The sequence below is a fragment of the Periplaneta americana genome, chromosome 17 (genome assembly GCF_040183065.1).
Source record: "Periplaneta americana isolate PAMFEO1 chromosome 17, P.americana_PAMFEO1_priV1, whole genome shotgun sequence".
In the NCBI taxonomy this organism is placed as follows: Eukaryota; Metazoa; Arthropoda; class Insecta; order Blattodea; family Blattidae; genus Periplaneta; species Periplaneta americana.
The window spans coordinates 71,778,370-71,800,620 of NC_091133.1; the positions used below are offsets into that span (position 1 = coordinate 71,778,370).

Consider the following 22,251-nt stretch of genomic DNA (forward strand, 5'->3'; position numbering starts at 1 on the left):
TAGTTTGTATGAATTGCAAATATAAATTGTTTTCACAATATTTTATATTATAAATTAAGAGGAAAACCTAAATGTTTGCTATTTAAATGTGGAAATGTAATTCAGATTTTGGGTCTTTTTTTTCATGTCATTTTATTAGATTTTTCCTGTCATATAATACTGTAAGTAATTTTAAAAACATTTTTATTCATCAAAATTCGGGCCACGTTCATTAATTTCACAATGTGCACTTTCTAAACAAGAGCTCAGCACTTTTAAGATAATAAGGAATAAGAAGTAAAATTTTCACAGAAATATGTATAATACTGAAATAAAGATGTCTAAAGATAATTAATTTAACGCCAGTAATATAGGGTCTCTGATATCATTAGGGGGCGGGTGTTGATGAAAAGTCATCTTCTTATTTTTCACATTAGGACGATGCCTATTAATATAAAAATCCTTTCTATGTTAATATCAACGTAAAAAATTAATTTCTTGTATTGCATTGTTTGACGTTTTTGAATTAATAGGTCATTTTCATTTCTTTCAACACTTTTTGGTCATTTTTAATATTTTGAAGAACTTTTAGATCATTTTGAATGCATTTTATTTCCTTCTTTACATAGGCTATAGGCCTATTAAATCTTTTTTTCTAAGTAAACAGATGAGTAGTAGATCCTACTAGTAATTACCTACTGAATAACAATGAAGTTTGAGTTTCATAGTTTAGAATTTATGTTTGGAAGGAGGGAAACTTTCACAGTTTCCTGGACAATAGGACGTTGTGACCCCAATGTGGTTCGGAAGGGATGTACTCCAGTAGACAGTATTTTTAACACAAAGATTGCAAGAATGCACGGAGCGTAATTTGTAATTTACTCTCCCCATCTGGAAGGTCTGGTAACAAAAGTGAAGGGCGGAAGGAGGAGACAGAATGAAGGCACTGATATGGGCCATGCCTGATTGAAACACATTGTAAACCTTCATTAAAATCTATAGTTTTCCCTTAAAACTTTAATTTTGTTGCATGCTCTTTTCCTTTATCTTAGTCAAATTCCAGGAAGTAGCGTCCTCTCTCCGACATTTGCAGAACAGTCACTGAAACAAGGTGACTAATTTTTTAGAAGTTGTGGTGTGAGTACTGTGAATAATATTTAAATTCATTTTCTTTTCATTTTATATCATTTTTCCATTACTTTAAAGGCATTTTATTGGACATTTTAAATAGAATTTTAGGTCTTCAACATCCGCCCCCTAGATATCACCTTAATTAAGGTTAATTGCATTGCTTGATCTCAGATTTATTAGTCTATTTATACGACTGGCTCTACAAGTAATAACACACTTATTACAGTACTAGCCGTACCCGTGCGCTCCGCTGCACCTGTTAGAAATAAACATAAAGTAATTACATAATTAAAATAGGACATTTGATCCAGGGAAAATTTGTTTTTGATAGAAGGATAAGTCGTTTAATATGTTACTTAATTTAAATTGTATTTAAATAATTAAAATGCGGTTATTTTGGTCCAGAGAGCACTCATTTGATGCAATGAAAATTCCTTTAACATGTTTCTTAATTGTTATTACATGCAACCATAGTTTAATGAAGATTGACATATCATTTAGTTTTAATGTGTATACTTTATATTACTTGCTATATATTTCCATTGAATTATGGTAATAACTTAATTTTAACCCTTGTTTTCTACGTCTTCAGTAAATGGCGCTTGGCCCACTATGGTTCTGAACCCTTCAAATAACTTAAATAGTGATACAGGATAAACAGTGATATGTAATTATATTTCTTTCTTTCGAAAACATAAGAATTCACGATCTCCTATGGGACCAGATATTTGGAATAATTTTTTGTTTATGATTGTTATTAATTATTACTGTTTTGGCAGATAAGTGCAATTACCATTGCCATGGAATGAATAAATGTATTTTTTCTTCCTACTCAAAAATTTTATATTTTGCACATAGGAGTTACTGCAGGAACAACAACGCTATAATCTTAGGCGGCGGTGAAAATGTATTGCATTGTTATTTTAAAAGTCTTGTATATCCTTAAATTTCACTCAGAAGTTACTGTAATAACATTATAGAATTATGTCCATCTAGAGAAACTACACTTTCGAAAGGTGAAATAATAATTAAACTATCAATTAGCTTTCGCTGTTACTTCATGCAAACACAGAAACATTATCTGTAGGCTATGTTTAATAGCTTTCGATTGTTGTTGTCCAAGGCCCCTTATAGACGAAGTCATTTGTTTTTATTTCAATAAAGCGCCTTAGATGGCGTTGTTGTTGTAATTTAAAACTCAATTATCTCATTAAATATCAGTCCTGTCAAAATTTTGTATAGAATAAAACTTATCGGAAATCATTTTTAAAGAAACGTTTGTTATGTAACATTTTCCATGAAAATTAATAATAAGGGAGATATTTCGATTTATTTAATTCAGGCCCCCTTATAACCCCCCTTTTAAATAAAGCAGTTTGAATGCCATATAGCCTAAAATCTAAGTCACAACGAACTTAATTTATATTCCAATTTTCATATAAATCGGTTCAGCCATTATCGCGTGAAAAGGTAACAAACATCCAGACAGACAGACAGACAGACATACATACATACAAAAAAAAATTTCAAAAAAGCGATTTTCGGTTCCCAGATGGTTCATTATACATGTTAACACCAATTATTTTTGGAAAATCGAAAATTACCAGAAACATTTTGGCTACAGATTTTATTATTAGTATATAGTCTACAGTAACTAAATACAAAATCAACATAATGACAAATAAGTGACAAAAATCAGTTCCTGTCCTGTCTTCAGGGAACTACACTTGCACTTCTCCCTTGAATATGTTACTGGTAGCAGGTTAACTACATGCATGTGTCCGCTTCGATTTAATTCAACATAATGCCGCTTGCTCGTAATTACGCAAGTGAAAGGTGAAGCGTGTACAAGCCCGATATGGAAAGTTTTAACTATAGATCCTGTACTTTAGCGTGAAACGATATCCGCCAGGCTGTGTGTATAATCCCCTCTTTAGGCTGTCACTGCCATCCGGTAATTGTGTGTGACATGCTCGGTTTGACGCTACTATCACGTTTCATGCTCGAAATGCATGTTGAAATACGGTACCAACTGTCGCGTGTCAGGGTTTCAAACACCGGTAGTATTAGTTTCCCACATAATTCACGTCACAAATAATACAAGAGTAGTGTGAAAGAAACACACTTTATTATTACACATGTTAACGCTGAAATTAAAATGATCTCATGTACAGTTCTTCAAATTACCCACGTTTACATAATTGCAGATCTACATCTTTTACAAAGTGACAAAATTTTCAGTTCCATAGTTCTAAGCCCATATTTACAGACTGTTTCCGGGCTAGTGTTAAAAACTTTCAGGGGAGACGGGGAAAAGGCACATGTATCAATTTGAGATAAGGAACCCCGGTCCGGAAATGACTGAGTCGAAAGTTACAAGCAAAAATAGTTGTGTGGAAATTAAGTAATTTTATTCCTCTGTACACCTTATTTATGTGTGTTTATCTGTACATCTTACACATACTGTATTCATCTGACGTTGTTTACGTTGCCTACTTACAGTATTCCATTCAGTGCGCTGTCTGAGGGTGGGGACAGGAAACTACTCTAAAGCAAATGCAAATGGCGTAATGTGTAACGGACATGGTCGGTCCTGATATGCACGTCTGTAGACTGCAGTGTATGTGTACAAGTTGCAGTGCCCAGTTGATCAGTCCTAGTGAAATGAAGGCATACACGAGAGCGGAATATGCAGACCTGTTTTTCGAATACGGATGAGCCAATAGGAACAGTAGACAAGCTCACAGATTGTATCGGGGCAAGTACCCACGTAGAAGACATCCGGCCCATACCATCTTTCCACGACTGTTCCAAAGGTTAAGGGAAGGAGGGCACGTGGTGACAAATTACAAATCCATTTCCACACAACTATTTTTGCTTATAACTTTCGACTCAGTCATTTCCGGACCATGGTTCCTTATCTCAAATTGATACGTGTGCCCTTCCCTATCATCCCTGAAAGTTTGTAACACCAGTCCGGAAACATCCTGTAAAAATAGTGTATACCTCCACGGTGGTCTAGTGACTATAGAGCTGGACTCTGGTAGTAGTTATTGGTGTTTGTGATGTGCTCAGCGTATGTGGAGGAATTGTATGAGTTGGATATGGCTGTAATATGTTCCTTGCATAGTGTTTGAAATTATCTCCCAGTTTTCCCGATGTAGAAGTCATTACAACTACAACAGCATAGAAACAGACATGAAAATCATACATATTCAACCGAAAAACCGGAAATTAAATACGAAGTATACAGACGCACAAATACATAAGCCTGCCCACAACATATCCTCAATACACAAGTAAATTTCAGACTACACATCCTATTTGATTCCACACTACCGAACGTAAACACATCCACCACCAAAGCAACTTCAGAAGAAACAGGAAACAAGCATGAACCTCACTAGTTCTGATGATAGCTAAAAGTGTAGCAGAAACTGGCCAATTAAACTAAATTACCAATTTAGTTTCATATTAACACAGAAAAGTTGTTTCTATAATAAATCTTAAAGGAAATATATATATTATTTCTGCAGTGCCTGAGAAAAGTGACATAAGTCAGTTTCCACAAATCTTTTTTGATGATTTATTTACAACTGACACTGGTTTATGTCGTTTTGATTTTTTTCTGTATGAATTATTGTAATGGGAGAAATACTTATGTCTCTTTTTCCAAGCGAGCAGATGTTCCGTAAGTTGTCAATAAATTATCAAAAAAGTTTTGTGGAAAATGACATGTCACTTTTCCCAGGCACTGCAGATTTGTAAATACAAATACCAGACGCAAGAGTTTTGATTTTATCGATAAATCTGCAAGTGGAACAGGAGCAAATTTATCTAGAGATAGTGAAAATTCGAGTGGAATTTAATTGACTATTACACAATTACAAGAAAGTATACAAAAATTAGAATAAATAGAGTACTCTTAATACATTAAAAAATTAATTGACTTACTTTAATTCTATTTCATTAATGTTAGCTTCACCAAAACGTTTGAACGGAGCCGCCATTTTCAGTTCACTATCTATGCGGGAAATAAATGACGATCGCAAATCATGTTTTATAGTACCGTAAAGAATTTGCATTTTTAAATGTTGGCAAACAAAGAAACAAATGCTAGGGACATGATAAAAACAAACGAATGTTAGGGGAGTGATAAAATAGCAGTGATAAACAGCCACGATTGGTTGAAACACGTCCTTTCGTACCGTCTTATTGGTCAAAAGTAGTACAACGTAGTAAAAGTGTAATAGTCAGTATTACATATCCTGAAAAATTTACATAAATGGACTGAGAGAGTTTCGGAATTGCAATCTTCAATTGGTTACGTTGCATCTGTAGTCTTCTATCCAGGTGACCCGAGTTCGATCTCGCACCAGGAAGTTATCAGATTTGTAGCGGACGAAGTACATGTTGAAGAGGGCTTTATTCGGGGTACTTTCACTTCTTTCTTTCTTTCTTTCTTTCTTTCTTTCTTTCTTTCTTTCTTTCTTTCTTTCCACCAACACTCTTCACAGCCGCCTCACCTCATCATCTGTAATAGTTAGAAATAGGCAATGGCGATGTCTAGCAGGTAGTACGGGCCTTCGATGCTGATACATTGTTTGGGAGCTTGGGGCTCCGGATCCTAAAACTTGTCAAGTACTCGTCTAGGGACTAGGACCTAGCTCTGTCACGGCTGAGGCAGGGTTAGTCTCCTCTCAATAAGGGATTCATGAATGCCACTCTGGTGGGTCATCTGTCGGACTGGAATAGTAATCGCATATGGGACGCACAATGGGCTTATAAGTGTGTCATGGGAGCTAGGATCTTGCCCTCCAATAACCAGCCAGACAACCCTTTGTTGCGGAATAAATTATGGTTAAAAATGATCTTGTTTAAAATATAATTCCGTTGCACTATTTGTAATCACCGGTTTCTGAAACATGGTTAACCTAAATCTTTTTTAACCAAGACCGAGTTCGTGGTTATCCATTTGTTATAAAGTGAAGCAAACAAAGTCATCGTATTATAAAAAAAATTGACAGTCTATATCTAAAAGTGTTCGAATGTAAACTACTCTGTTTTATATGACACAAAGTATTTTTGCTGCTTATATTCGTCTTCAATCTTACAATATGTAAAATATAAAACCGAAAAGGATCTCTAATTAAGGAATTACTATCATTTATTGTTTGACATTTTACAGAAAAGTAAAGCTACATGTCTATAGAAGTATCTGAATTTATCAAACACAAAATCTAATAAAAATGTACAATAACTACAATATAGATTCTCACATACATCACAAAACTGTGCAATATAATGGACGTGAATCACATTTCTTCGTTCAATATTCGAAAAGGAAAAATATTTATACATGACTAAACGACGCTATCACATTCTTTACGTCATGAATATTTATGCTGCAGTTGTTCTATGTATCTCTGCAGTGTGTCCTCTTAAAATATTTAAAACATAGAATCGTAAACTGTAAGCATCTGTTTTTAGAAGAAACAAAATTGCTTAGAATCGTATTTCTGCAAACTGTCTGTTTATAGGCGAAACAGAATTGTTTCTGCTTCTGTGATATACAGTATGGGCAAAATAAAACTGGCCCGAGCGATGTTTTCTGATATTCGAACTCTTTTCGGATAGTTACGGTTTTTATTCGCTACAGAGCCCGTTTCACGCCATTTTGTCGCTAAGTTTTGCATTTCAGCCTTTGCTGGAGGTTTTGCCAAAACACGTCCAGTCTGAAACTCTTGCGCAAACAGTTCCGCACACCTTTTCCATGAATTGTGCTTCTCATAACACTCGACAATGAACACGCGGTTTTTTATCGTGAGCACCATTTTGTGTTGCATTCAACTGGCCACTAAACACGTCTGCTCCTCTCACTCACTCAAACGTAATGACACAGCGAAGCTCGGGACAGAGCATGTGGGAGATACGCATGCGCGGACATGTGGCAGCAACCCACTGTTGCATCGAAATCACTGTTTCCTGCATTGTCAGGGTCATTTCCGCGTCAATCTTATACATATAAATTCATATATTTGATATATATTTTCCCTGGGCCAGTTTTATTTTGCTCACCCCGTAGCAAGTAATCGTTAATTTGTTGCACTGGAAAATAACACTAGACCTATACATTTTGATAAACGATATTAATTATCTATTATTCTAACTCATACATAAGATCACTGTTCAATACTGTGGCATATTGTGAACGATTTTGACTAACAATGAAGTCTGTGTACAATGCTGGTGAACAATAAAAAAACAGTTTCAACAGCTTTTGACTCGCTTTATCTGCGTGACGATACTTTCGCCATTCGCGTGCTTCTTCTTTGATATCGCTATTATATAGTCATACAATATAACCATTTTCTTTTCAACTGTTCAGATAAATATTCTCTCATCTAGATAAAAAAAAATACACAAAAGAACATTTCTTCAGTAGAGAATTCGCAGTATATCATTGTACCGTTCTACTGATTTTCTTGAAAACTGAATAACATAATAAAGGGTTAAAGCTGTTTAACATAATAATGGTTTAAAATCAATATAATAATCCAACATTTAAACTCACGGTTGTTCCTGATTCTTGCAATCCCTCGTTTGCATGGCAACGCCACCACCACATGACCTGGTGCAAGGGCTCCAGTGCGACCAGGAAGTCCACATTCCAATGATAACGGAATTCTTGTTCATCCTCTGTTGGAACATTTGATGGACCTGAAATTAGACAGTTACAGCTTAACACAATCAGAATTTTGACACACATCGCTACAAGTGATATCAAAGGAATTATGCAAAACAGCAACCACAGTATGAATTCTCTTGAGTTAATAAATGAAAACAAAGGTTCTTATTGCTATTTTGGTCATGTATAGAAACAAGAATTAAGATATGTATGGAAAAAACAGATAGTCACTGGTGCAGCTTAAAGAAGAGCATCTCGAATTGTGTTCTGTGGCTGTCCTTGGGTATGGTTACTAATTCCACTCGGAGTGATTATGTCTCTGAATTCTTGTCAATATTTCGTGAAATGTAGGGCAAATGTCAGGTAATTCCATGGCGAAACTTTCGACTCATCTAATGAAAAGCTATCCAACTATCATCAAACAGATTAAGGAAGAAGAGATGCGTTTGAATTGAATTATTATTAGAAGATAAACATGCTGAAACGGTAAACTAAAATCAAGATAATCTCACAATTTTTTCTATAATCTATTCAATTTCCCATAAGCTCTAGCAAGTAATTCCTTATTTCAGTCGGCGCGGCGGTCAGAGAGCTTTCCATAGATTCACCCTCTACTTGACGGCCGAACATACGTAAACTGTACCAAATACTATATTTTTATACGTATAGGAAAATCATACAAACCCTCATAACTCCAAATTTCAGATTATGATGACATTCTAACAAGCGTCATTGAACCGGAAGTGTTTACGTCACTATTCTTGATGTATTATTATTCCTGATTTATGTTCTGCATCTTAATATTTTCCCCATAAATATCAACAATGATACTGAACATATTTTACTTACAAATTTGCTAAGTATGATCGAAGATACAAAGAAAATATCTGCCAATTCAAAATACATTCTTAGTTTTAGTACTTATCCAATGGACCATCAATTGGTATAACAAGTTTTAGTAAAAGGAGGTACATAAATGCAAATCAGATTACATATACATAAGACATCTTCATAAAAGACTTCAAAATGTCCTCTAGTATATACATAAGATGTAGTATCGTTGAAACTACGGTCGTCAGTTCAAATTCTGTTTGTGCAGGATGACCGGTAATTATGTACATTAAGAGTAGAACACAGCAGTCTCCAATGCAGCAAACAAAAGAGTTCATATAAAGATGTAGCCGGAACCGCTTTCGTTATCGAGATATGACAACATTGCTTGATGGTTGTGATGGGTTCTGCAATAGTAGTCAAGCAGCATTAGAACACGCTGCACGCTACTCAAGCAACAGTTGTGAGAGACAGTCGTCTGAAACAATACGGGAGACATATCCCGCAAGATGAATTGGACGTAACGGACCGTCGGATCGGGTGGCGCAGTCGGTAGAGTGCTGGTCTTCTGTGCCCGAGGTTGCGGGTTCGATCCCGGCCCAGGTCGGTGGCATTAAAGTATGCTTAAATGCGACAGGCTCATGTCAGTAGATTTTACTGGCATGTAGAACTCCTGCTTGACAAAATTTTGGCGCACCGGCGACGCTGATATAATCTCGGCGGCTGCGAGCGTCGTTAAATAAAACATAATTGAAGGGTTCAGAACTATAGTGGGCCAAGCACCATTTACTAAAACCGTAGAAAACAAGGGTTAAAATGAAGTTATTACCATAATTCAATGGAAACGTATAGCAAGTAATATAAAGTATACACATTAAAACTAAATGATATGTCAATCGTCATTAAACTATGGTATTTACTGAACTTTAACCCTTGCTTTCTCCGTTTTTAACAAATGGCGCTTGGCTCACTATGGCTCTGAACCCTTCAATTTACGTAACGGCCAGCGCGTTCGCCCGACTGACCCTACGACTTTTGATTGTGGGTCACATGAAAGTTACCGGTACTGCATACTCCCAACTTCACGCAACCTGGAAACACCTGCCTATGGAATGAAATTTTTGTTGCGAGGAATAGGATCCGGAATACGCCAAAATCTTCATACACACATGATCGTCATGACGCAAGAGAGCTCGATTATGCTGTGAATGTCCTGGTGGACAATTTTCAACATCACCTGTGAAGTGCAATGTACCACTCTCCGCGTAAATAAGATACTGTGTGAAATACCAAGTTATCGTTGTTTCCACTGTCATTACAGCCGTAACATAGCGCTTCCGTTTTATGTTTGTATTGCAGTGTAGCATACTGTATACCACTTTAATGTACATAATTACTGTTTATCCTACATAATGTTCGTATCTTGTCAATGCATTGTTCTCGATTTAAAATTGGAGCCGTGCTGAACCACATAATATTTTGTGTTCCATTTTGTGCTAGATTGATAAATGCTGAAATGCGGACTTCGGGCAAACCCTGGAAGAAGATACATAAAATCCTGTTGCATACATGAATGTGTATTTGTATATTAACATTACAAATTTAGATCCGAAAGGTCTAAATGAGTCTAAACTACGAGAGCGCTTGTACCTATACATAACCACGAGATCACTTGACCATATGGTCTGTTTCATGCATATGTCCCGCTGTGACGCCAACGCATCTAAAGTGAATCACTTAACGACCTGGAGCGCATGCATATGGAAACAAATTACAACGTACAGTAGGATCTGTCCAGTCGGACTTGACACAACTCTGACCGATATACTGTATATATAGAGGTTAAATTCAGAGATATGCATTACACCGTGTCGGAAATGAAACCTACCGATAAAGAAATGAACTAACTAGACATCCATAAAAGTTACATACGACTAGCTTGCACTAAAAAGTAGAGAAACTCAACAAGTTTTTATGTCGTGAAATTGGCGAACCTGTTATTCCTATTGTTGTGTATACAAAGATTGTTTTCCAAAATGGCTCCATTCACACAGTAAAAAAAGTGCAGAGTTGTTATTGGTTAGCAGAGTTTGTTTCCGGTTACAGTTCAGCGGAGATTTCGTGAAAAATACGGCTGTGCAGCTCCTGATAGGCATACCATTGTTCAGTGGCACAAGCAGCATTTCACGTATGTGGCTATGTTAATCGCCACAATTGCAGGATCTGGGGTTCTGGGAATCCTCGTGTTGTTTTTTAACATGAACGTAACTCTCCAAAGTTAAATGTTTGGTGTGGGTTAACTAGTTCAGAAGAGATCGGACCTTTTTTTCTTCATAGAGAACACAGTGAATGGTGTGGTATATCTCGATATGATTGAAAATTTTGCGCTACCCTATATTCCAGAGAGGTTCACCTTCCAGCAAGACGGAGCTCCCCCTCATTACTGGGGACCAGTCGTTGGAACTTTACATAATCATTTCCCGGGACGATGGATTGGTCGTGGTGGTCCTATTGCATGACCTCCACGATCTCCTGGCCTTACACCATTGGACTATTTTCTTTGGGTATTCGTGGAAGACCAGAGTGGATAACCTTCAAGGTTAGGTCAAAGAATTATCGACATAGTAAGATCTGTAACTCCGCAGATGTTACACAATGCCTGGAGAGAGAGTGAATATAGGTTAGATATATATCGTGCTACTAGAGGAGGACATGTTGAGATTTAATGATGGTGACGTAAACTTGATTTGTTTTCGTGGTCATAATTAAGGAATAAATTATTTAGTATCTTTATCGGTAGGTTTCATTTCGGACACGGTGTATATTAATGTTGGTTTCCAAAATTTTCAGCGTCTCAGCGGTCCCTTTATAGAATTTAAGTTCGAAATGAATGAAAACTTACGGTGTAAGTTACACAGAATTGAAACGTTGACTAGAGATGGAACTGAGAAAAGAAGGATGAAAAAGAAAAGCCAGAGAAGAGAGAAGAACGAAATGTGAGAATGAAAATAAGGAAGAAAAACGAGGAAAAGAAAAGAGAGTGTAGGGATGAAAAAGAAGTACGAGGAATTAAGAAAGAAGGGGAAAAGATCAGGATGTAGGAAAAAATAAAAGATGAATGGGAAAGACAGATGAAATGAGTATAAGCTTCCTTTCTTCCACGTGGTTACAGGCACAAGACTGTATTAACAGCTAGCCCTTCAATATTTTACGTTGCACGTGTATGACTCGCAGCGATTTAAACACGACCATTGCGTGTCCTGCAATTCTCAAGCCGCATCCGGCAGCGCATTGTGATGCTAGTGTTTTCATCTTCCCCGCTTGGGCAACGAAGCGTGTGTCTCCAGGTAGCGATGCCTAGGTCCCACCCACGGGAGTACGATCGCAGCATCTTCAGCTTCTATGGCATTCAGAAGTCTCGCTTGATATGTCAACTCCCTTCACGGCCGAATTCCATACTCTGATGTGAACTTAGTGAAGAGTAGCCTACTAGGTTAAGTCATGTGAAAGCGGCGGTTATGAGAGGAAGAATCGGAGGAAATGGAATATGAAAGTGAGAGGATAATAATAAGGAAAATGGGAAAATACAATTTGAAGATGAAGTTAGAGAGAAATAACAAATACTTATAAACTGCAGAGATGGCTGCATCATATAGGAATGGGATGGGTGTAAGATAAAGCAGATAATAATAGAAGAAATGTATGGCGCAGTGTGAAGATGCGATTAATTGATATCGAGAGGCAAGAGATTGAGCTCCAATGTTCGAAAAAGTCCTCACTACATTTACAATCAGGTCTCATGCTTAACTGGGGGAGGTGTGACTACACAAATTCTTGTAACAAAGACAATAGAGTAGGTTCAGCGTGGCTAAAATTGGGTGCATGGAAGGGTAATTGTCGACGAAGAAGGAGAGCGCCTTTGTCCAATGTGCGGAGAAAAGGAATCCTATAGACATATTTTATTGCAGTGTGTCGATTTGGAACATAGCCGGGGAAAATATCTACCACCCTCGATGCTAAGTCAGAATAGGATTTCGCTTGCATGTCTTAACGGGCAGGGCATGGTTGCGCCCCGCGGTCAGGTGAGATGCAGCAGATAAAAAAGGATCTCTGTTTTGCGGGCATAGTTGCGCCCCGTTCCCATCAGGTAGAGAAAAGGGCCATGGCATAGTTGCGCCCCGATGAAATAGGCAGAGAAAAAGACACTACGGGAACTCGAGCCTCGTAATCAACCAACCTTATTGATTTCTTATTCGATTTAATATTTATTATCGATACCGTTAAAATGAACACCATGAAGTTGGCAGTAATTTATTAACTGTTTTTCTACTGTTTATGCAGTAATTATCAATAGCCTACCGTTAAAATGAACACTATGAAGTTGGCAGTACTTTATTAACTGTTTTACTACTGTTTATGCAGTGATTATCGATAGCCTACCGTTAAAATGAACACCATGAAGTTGGCAGTACTTTATTAACTGACATATTCAAATGAGTGAGCCGTTGGAATATGGGGCCTTTGCAGTCTTGACATTTTATTATGATTTTCACACCGTCTGTGACGTATAGTGAGGTTAATTTAAAATGAATGTTAAATTTAGTGAAAAAGGTAAAGAGTTAATAGCTAATTCACAATGATTCTAAGTTTCAATGCAGTTCATTTATTGTGTTTAATCGATAAAAAAGTGTTATTTTAAATAGCAAAATTGATCATATGCTAGGCCTACCAGATTTCGATGCAGTACCACTATAATATTTTTAAGTAACTTATTTATTTTATGACAATCACTTTCGTGTGTACTATGCCCATCGGGGCGCAAATATATCATGTCCATTCTGCTACCTGATTTCTTCGGGGCGCAACTATGCCATGTCCATTCTGCTACCTGATTTCTTCGGAGCGCAACTATGCCATGTCTAGGCCTCCCAATTGACCACGGGGCGCAACTATGCCATACCGATCTTAACCTCATGGGGAATAGACTGGATTGTTCCTCTTGAAGGCGAGACAGATTAGAACTTCAGCTGTTGAAGTTTATGATGTGAAATGACGAAGGGATAATGGTATCTACTCAATTATACACTTTTATGTCTGTTTTAGGGTAGGGTATATTATATAATATGTTTTGTTTGTGCCATTTTCATTTTAATCTGTGTGTTATTTTAGAGAGTGGTTAGATCTAATCATAGGTGAGGGGGGGGGAGAAACCTACAAAGTAGAACTAGTTTTAGGTGCAAAGCACGTACGGTCAGAAGACCCGTGCATTGGATTTAAGAGAAAATTATGACAATATAGCACATCTGTGTTTATAATATTACTCAATAAATCCATCTATCTACATATACATATAGGCCTACTGTAATGAAAATGATATTAGGGGTAATTACTTTTGGAGAAAAATATAAGGAAACGAAAAAGAGAAATTATAAAAAATAGCACAATGGAAATTTAATAAGCATAAGAAATAACATGAAATGTAAGAAAATTAAAAGAGAAATATTTAAAATACCGCAGTACTTGAAAACAGAAGTCGAAATTATTCGACTCTGAGAAGAAAGAAAAAAAGAAAAGAGAAATAAATAAGAAGACGTGGTAGTAAATAGAACAGGAGATGTAAAGGAGAAAAATCTATTACTTTTAGAAACAATAAAATATACGAAAATATTCAAACTCTCGAGTAGAGACTGAAGTTACAACAATTTTAAGAGAATGTGGTAACTGGTCAAGAACAGATTGACACAAGAAGCAAGAAGGATATTCGAAATTCAGGGACAAGAAAAGTACAAACACAGAGTAGTGATACAACCACGTAATCAGACCAAATGCGATGCGAATCCACCCCGACAGCAGCCTCGAATCAAAAGTCCCTGTCGCTATCCTTAGATCACATCAGTGTGACCAAATGATTACTCGTTACATCCTTTTTGCACTCAATCGAATCAGAAATTTTTTAAATAGATGGGCAGAACAGTAGTTGCTATCACAATGCAAGCATGCCCTCACTTCTATGTTTAGCATTTCCTGTGAACTCACTGCACCAGATCTAGTCAACTATTACAATTTCCTGCCATCTTCATCGCCTCTGGGCGGTCGATAGTAATTTAAGTAATATTTGTCAACGTAGCACACACCTAACATCGACGAAGCAACTCTTTCTTTGTATAGCTTCACCGAAGGTATTTGAGCGTTTGGAGATGTAATATTATGTATTTCTGCATTAGATTTAGAGTTAAGTTACACAGTATATTTCTAGGATAGTTAATATGAAAGGGAACACTTTTTATATTTGCATTTTGTATTTATTGCTACATACTACAATACAATATGAATACACAAAATAATCAAACATAGGGCATACCCGTCTTACCAATACCACATCGTTAAATAACCAACTAAAAAAAGTGTCTTATACTGTTCTCCAACTAGGAGATAAACCGTGAAAGGAATGTGCTTACTATTGCGTCATCTATTGAAGCGAAGTAGATAGATAATATTAGAGTTATAACGTCAGTTTAAAAATCATGCGCTCTCCTGCATATGTTATTTCCTTTATGGAGGGATTAAAAGACCAGGAGATTAACAGTGATCTAATTTTGTAACTAGGGTATTATAAAAATGTGTATATCAGTGCTTTGTGCTTTGAGAGATAGCCAATAGAGATACGAGTACCCACGTGTGTGTGTGACCTTATAACATCAACATTCATTCACAGCATCACCCCGCTTCGTTTCATTCCCTGGAGACTTTCTCGTGGAGTACAGTACCTTTTTTTAGACAGCCTCCCGTATACGCTGGTATAGACACAATACACTCGACTTCTCCACTGCTGTATTCCCCTCATTATCATAGTGAAACTTTATCAAATTACATGTAGACGGTAGTATTGCTCAGTGGTCGCTCATTCGACTGCAGACCGAGAGCTCCTCGGTTCAAAACAGGGTATCCCTTAACTTACATAATTAAATTTAATTCTTAATTGATTGATAATTTATCAATAAATAGTTGTTGAAACAATTTATTTAATTTTTGTACATTTCACAATTAAACATATTCATTTTAAAAGTGTTTAAACTACATTGTTGATCGATTGTGATTGCTGCCGTGTGATATTTAGTGTGAAACCACTGATAATTGGAGGAAACATTTCAAAGTAAGTGTTCACACGCTACTGTAAAATACCTGTTATCAATTTTAACAAGATTCCCTAATGTGAGATCTACTTTTAGGAACAGCTGTCTAAAAATTGTATTTTATTACAGAATACGATTAAGGCTATGTAACGCAAATAGAACAGTAGTCATACGAGAAAATAAATTTTCTATAAAACCACAGAGCAGTTACGAAATTGAGACTGGTCAGATGAATAGAAAAATGACCTGCTCCACAGCTGTGTTCACTGAAAATAACACAAAATCATCCTGCAATCGAAGCTCAGTTTCTTCAGTCGAAAAGTCATTAGCTTAATTTTATTGTGTGGCTGGAATCAATTTACGATCACATAGTCAAACAGCGCACAAATTTACTAACAGTCTACAATCACATTAAAAAGAGCTGAAAAAAGTTAACAACCTGAATTGCACAGGTGAACTGCTGTGAAAACAATTTCAAGTATCAGATAATAGTCTTGTAACGTCCAGCCACACCCAGCATGCTCCCAGACTGCACAGTGGCCAGTGGGTGTCCTCAAGTGATTTACAGGCTTTCCATGATGGATGTGTCTGCTTATAAGCTTTTTATGCAAGCATCACTGTCTTCGATGCCTATATTCATGATTTATTAACATTTCTCACCGCATTCTTATTTCCGTCTTTATTTTTGTCAACATATTCTTCATGGTCGTCATCATAACACAATCGTTATCATTAAATCATCATAAAGTTCTTACTTATAATCGTAGTCGTCATCTTCCTCTTCTATCTTGCCTTAATTTTCATCTTCATCTTCTCTTGATATTCATTATCGTCTTAATATTCACAATTATCATTCAGCACATCTGATTAGAGTAGCTCAAAGGTTTCATGTTGAAAATAAAAGTACAATTTATAGGGAAGAATATGACAAGGATACCCAACATCGCCCGTACTTTCTAACTTGTACACTGACTTCGTCTCCTGCAAATGGGGAAGGAAAGAGATATACACCAGCTGCAAAATATATCCAAGTAATAGAGGGACATCATTTTCCTTTTACTAACATTTCCAATATTAACATAACTATACCTTTGGATTAACGATTGAGAACCAGAAACACGTTTGCTACCCCCTTCCATGACCGAAGTTTGACGACACTAGTGTAAAATACAATACAAATAACTTTACTAGATATAGAAGGGAAGAAAAGTAGTGCAACCATTTACGTAAACTAGGAAATGTTACAATTTTGAGTTTGATCATTTTCGTAGGATTTTTATTTAATCAAAATAGAGTACAGTATTAACAGTAAGTGTTTTTACTCACTAACTGAACTATCCAATCGGACGTATTTATAATGTAGTGTATGGTATACTGTCTACAGCACATTAGCATACAATATTTACATTGCATTTAAATTTTAATAATAATCAAAATTATGGATATTTAAACAAATTATTGAAAACGGTGATCGTTCATTTCGATACAGGCTTCAGTTCTTTTGTGCATATTATCAAAAATGTTTTCAAGTATATTTTCTGAAATTGAATGTATGGTTTCTTGAAGGTAATTATTTAATTCTTCTATTGTTGTAGGATGTTTAGCAAACACAACTGTTTCACAGTAACCCCAAAGAAATAATGCAAAGCACTCAAACCAGGCGGCATGAGGGGGGAGTCATAATCCTACGCCTATTGAAACAATTCTGTACCTACTCTATAACAGTGTAGACCTCCTTACGTACTGTCAATTCAATTTTCACTTTTGACCAATCTTCATAGATAAATTTAGTCGGATATGTAGGAGGGTCTTAGAAAGGGGGGAAATCACGTTGACAATTACTTAACGAGGCCCTTTTATTTAAATTACTATAAATAGTTGTATAATATTACGTAGAAGTCCAATTCCTAATAGCAAATGTTTTCAGACAAGAGCTAACTCAGCCCAGCCACTAGCCTTTACAGAGGAGCCAGCAGAAACGGGTGGGAGAAACCGAGATGCGACGTAACTACACGAATGCTACTGTGCGAAAATATGATTCAATAGTGAATGAATGCTCTTTCCTCACTGGAAAATGCGACCATATTTCTGGAACACACTATATCACTCACTCTGTACTGTTTACTATGACCATAAGACGGCTTTGACTGTATTTTTGTGGCTTTGGTTGTGTGTGAAAGTTTGCTACAAGAAGGAGTGGGAGTGAAGTGCATTAAAAAACTCAGGTACAATATAAATTGGAGTTAAAATAAAATGATGTCCCTGTACAATTTAAGTATATAACTAACAAAACAAAAATCCAAATATTTTGCTGACCGGACAGTTTTAGACCAAAATAAAATTCTATTAGTAAACTGTCAACCGAACAAATAAATATCTTGATTTATCCTAATTTTAAAATATGCTATAGTTATAATAATAGTAGGGATGTTAACAATAAAATTAATGCGTTTAATCAAGGCTGTTGAATGATCGAGAAAATTCTTAACATACACGTCGTGAAACAATATTTAAATGTTATTGATATTCGCTCATGTATATAGATTTTTTAATATTGGATCCTATCAAAAGATAAATAGTACAAAATTGAAGTAGAAGAAACGAATTTTTACGACAGTTTGCAGGATGCTCTATATATGCAACAGGGAAAAAATTAAATTTGACACCAATTTAAATTCAACATAAGTTAATAATCGTCGAATATAAGCATTATATGGTTATCTATCCAATCCTGTTTTCGACACTTGCAGCCTTTCAGGTCCATGGGGGCGAAAGGGGGTAACATGTACGGACTGATCAGGATTTCACACACTCCTGGCAACGGTGATATATGAATGATGAAGCAATTGTGGAAAGAATTGGCAAGAGAAATCTTATTACTCGGAGAAAACCTGTACCAGATCCGCTATGTCGGCTACAAATTTCACTTACACTGCTGAGGATCGAAACCCTGTCACCCTGGTGAAAAACCGTCGTCTAACGAAATTGAGATACGACTAGGTAATACAGTATACTTGTGTACGTATATACATATGTACTATATTATAATTAGGCCTATCATTTTCACTACATGGATTATACTTCAGTAAAGTCTGTTCCGACTTCACTCATTCCATTTTTACAAGGGTCATCCCTAAAAAATATACATACATTTAGACATATAATTGAATGTTATCACAATGGAGGATAACTGCGGTCGAATTTCCAGGAATCTGATAATTGATGATAGTCATCTTCTTTTGAACAAGATTTTAGTTGGCTCTAATGCATTTGCACTTGTTCGCAATTCTTGAACAAACGCCAATTCACAAAGTTAAGAGCTGAAAAAGTCAAAGCAATTTATGTAAAAGAGGAGAGAGAGGGGGAGAAAGGAGGGGAGAAAAAGAGAAGATTGTGGCTGAAACCTGCAGAATTAATGACGCGACGATGCAAATCAAGGTGGAATACATTACGGTGTCACACCGTTGAGATGCTCCGATTTAGAGATATGCGTACACCACCGACGGATCTGGGAATACCTTGCAAAATAAGTCAGCGAACAAATTGCCAAGACTGTGACAAATAATTTATCTTGGCGCAATTATGGCGTCATTATAATGAGTTATGTTGCCCTAAGAACTAGAGCACATAACCACTAATTTGAAAAAAAGAAAAAGAAAAACTTTGTCGGAACAAAATATTCAGATATTTTATATGCAGATTATCTTCATTTGAAAATGGTTAAAGAAAGAAATGAGAACAGCAATAATAAAATAAATGAAAACAAAAAAGACAGACTTTTTAATATAGAAATAAGTAAAATGAGAGAAGTAACGCGAAGTAGTCTAGATAAAAAAATAAGAAAATGAATCAATGGCAAATGAAAACATAAAACTACAAACAAATTACATAAAAAATATTTTATAAAATATAATACATACTTACTTACAAATGGCTTTTAAGGAACCCGAAGGTTCATTGCCGCCCTCACATAAGCCCTCCAGCGGTCCCTATCCTGTGCAAGATTAATCCAGTCTCTATCATCATACCCCACCTCCCTCAAATCCATTTTAATATTATCCTCCCATCTACGTCTCGGCCTCCCTAAAGGTCTTTTTCCCTCCGGTCTCCCAACTAACACTCTACATGCATTTCTGGATTCGCCCATACGTGCTACATGCCCTGCCCATCTCAAACGTCTGGATTTCAAGTTCCTAATTATGTCAGGTGAAGAATACAATGCGTGCAGTTCTGTGTTGTGTAACTTTCTCCATTCTCCTGTAACTTCATCCCGCTTAGCCCCAAATATTTTCCTAAGCACCTTATTCTCAAACACCCTTAACCTATGTTCCTCTCTCAGAGTGAGAGTCCAAGTTTCACAGCCATATAGAACAACCGGTAATATAACTGTTTTATAAATTCTAACTTTCAGATTTTTGGACAGCAGACTGGATGATAAGAGCTTCTCAACCGAATAATAACAGGCATTTCCCATATTTATTCTGCGTTTAATTTCCTCCCGAGTGTCATTTACATTTGTTACTGTTGCTCCAAGATATTTGAATTTTTCCACCTCTTCGAAGGATAAATCTCCAATATTTATATTTCCATTTCGTACAATATTCCCGTCACGAGACATAATCATATACTTTGTCTTTTCGGGATTTACTTCCAAACCGATCGCTTTACTTGCTTCAAGTAAAATTTCCGTGTTTTCCCTAACCGTTTGTGTATTTTCTCCTAACATATTCACGTCATCTGCATAGACAAGAAGCTGATGTAGCCCGTTCAATTCCAAACCCTGCCTGTTATCCTGAACTTTCCTAATGGCATATTCTAAAGCGAAGTTAAAAAGTAAAGGTGATAGTGCATCTCCCTGCTTTAGCCCGCAGTGAATTGGAAAAGGATCAGATAGAAACTGACCTATACGGACTCTGCTGTATGTTTCACTGAGACACATTTTAATTAATCGAACTAGTTTCTTGGGAATACCAAATTCAATAAGAATATCATATAATACTTCCCTCTTAACCGAGTCATATGCCTTTTTGAAATCTATGAATAACTGATGTACTGTACCCTTATACTCCCATTTTTTCTCCATTATCTGCCGAATACAAAAAATCTGATCAATAGTAGATCTATTAAGCCGAAAACCGCACTGATGATCCCCAATAATTTCATCTACGTACGGAGTTAATCTCCTCAAAAGAATATTGGACAAAATTTTGTACGACGTCAACAAAAGTGATATTCCTCGAAAGTTACCACAGTTCGTTTTGTCCCCCTTTTTAAAAATAGGTACAATTATGGACTCCTTCCATTGTTCTGGTACAATTTCCTTTTCCCAAATAGCAAGTACAAGTTTATAAATTTCGCTATATAATGCACTTCCACCCTCTTGTATTAATTCTGCTGGAATTTGATCGATACCTGGAGACTTGTACTTTTTCAGATTTTCTATCGCAATTTCGACTTCTGAAATCGTGGGTTCGGGTATAAATGGCTCAGCAGTTTGTATTTCAATATCGTCCCGATCATTTCTATTTGGCCTATGTACATTTAGTAGTTGCGCAAAATAGTTTTTCCATCTGTTTAGGATTGATGAAGAGTCTGCAAGCAAGTCACCATTCTCATCCTTGATCACGTTTACCCTTGACTGATATCCGTTCTTAAATTCCTTTATACCCTTATATAAATCTCGAATGTTTTTATTCTTACTATTTGTTTCTACCTCATTCAGTTTTTCCTTCAAGTAACCTCTCTTTTTATTCCTAAGTGTACGACTTGCTTCCCGTCTTTCATTGAAATAATTATCTCTATTCTCCTCAACTGGATCCTGTAAGAATTTCAATTTTGCCTGTTTCCTTCTTTCTACTACCATGCAACAATCTTCATCAAACCACGGTTTCTTTTTCTTAGTTTCATAATAACCTATGCTCTGCTCAGCTGCAATTTTGATACTATCTCTGATATTTTCCCACACGCTATTAACATCTAATTCTTTCTCAACTTCGTCGGAACTTTCTAAAGTGGCAAACCTATTCGAAATTTCGACCTGATAATTTTGCTTAGCTTCCTCGTCCTTTAATTTCAAAATATTGAATTTAGTAATATTAACTTGTTGCTCTACTCGCTTGGCTACTGATAATCTTTCTCTTAATTCTCCAATCACCAAATAATGGTCAGAATTACAGTCTGCACCTCTGAAAGTTCGAATATCTACTATACTAGTATGTCTCCGTTTATCTATCAAGATGTGATCTATTTGGTTGTGTGTCAATCCATCTGGAGAAGTCCAAGTATATTTATGTATATCCTTATGGGGGAATGTTGTACTTTTGACAATTAAATTTTTCGATGTGGCAAAGTTGACTAATCTAACTCCATTGTCACTACTAATTGCGTGTAGGCTCTCTTTTCCAATAGTTGGTCTAAAAATATCCTCCCGTCCTACTTTAGCGTTGAAATCCCCCAATAAAATTTTCATATGATATCTAGGGAACTGAT

General features: G+C 36.2%; 1 protein-coding gene across 1 annotated transcript in view; it reads right to left on the bottom strand.

The window, feature by feature from the left end:
• The window catches only part of LOC138692748 (papilin-like), a 713,385-nt gene that overhangs the window by 152,892 nt on the left and 538,242 nt on the right, over positions 1 to 22,251 (bottom strand). Inside the window, exon 3 of the mRNA XM_069815941.1 lies at positions 7,685 to 7,830. Within this exon, the coding sequence (XP_069672042.1) occupies positions 7,685 to 7,830 (146 nt within the window). The remainder of the gene's footprint in view (positions 1 to 7,684; positions 7,831 to 22,251) is intronic.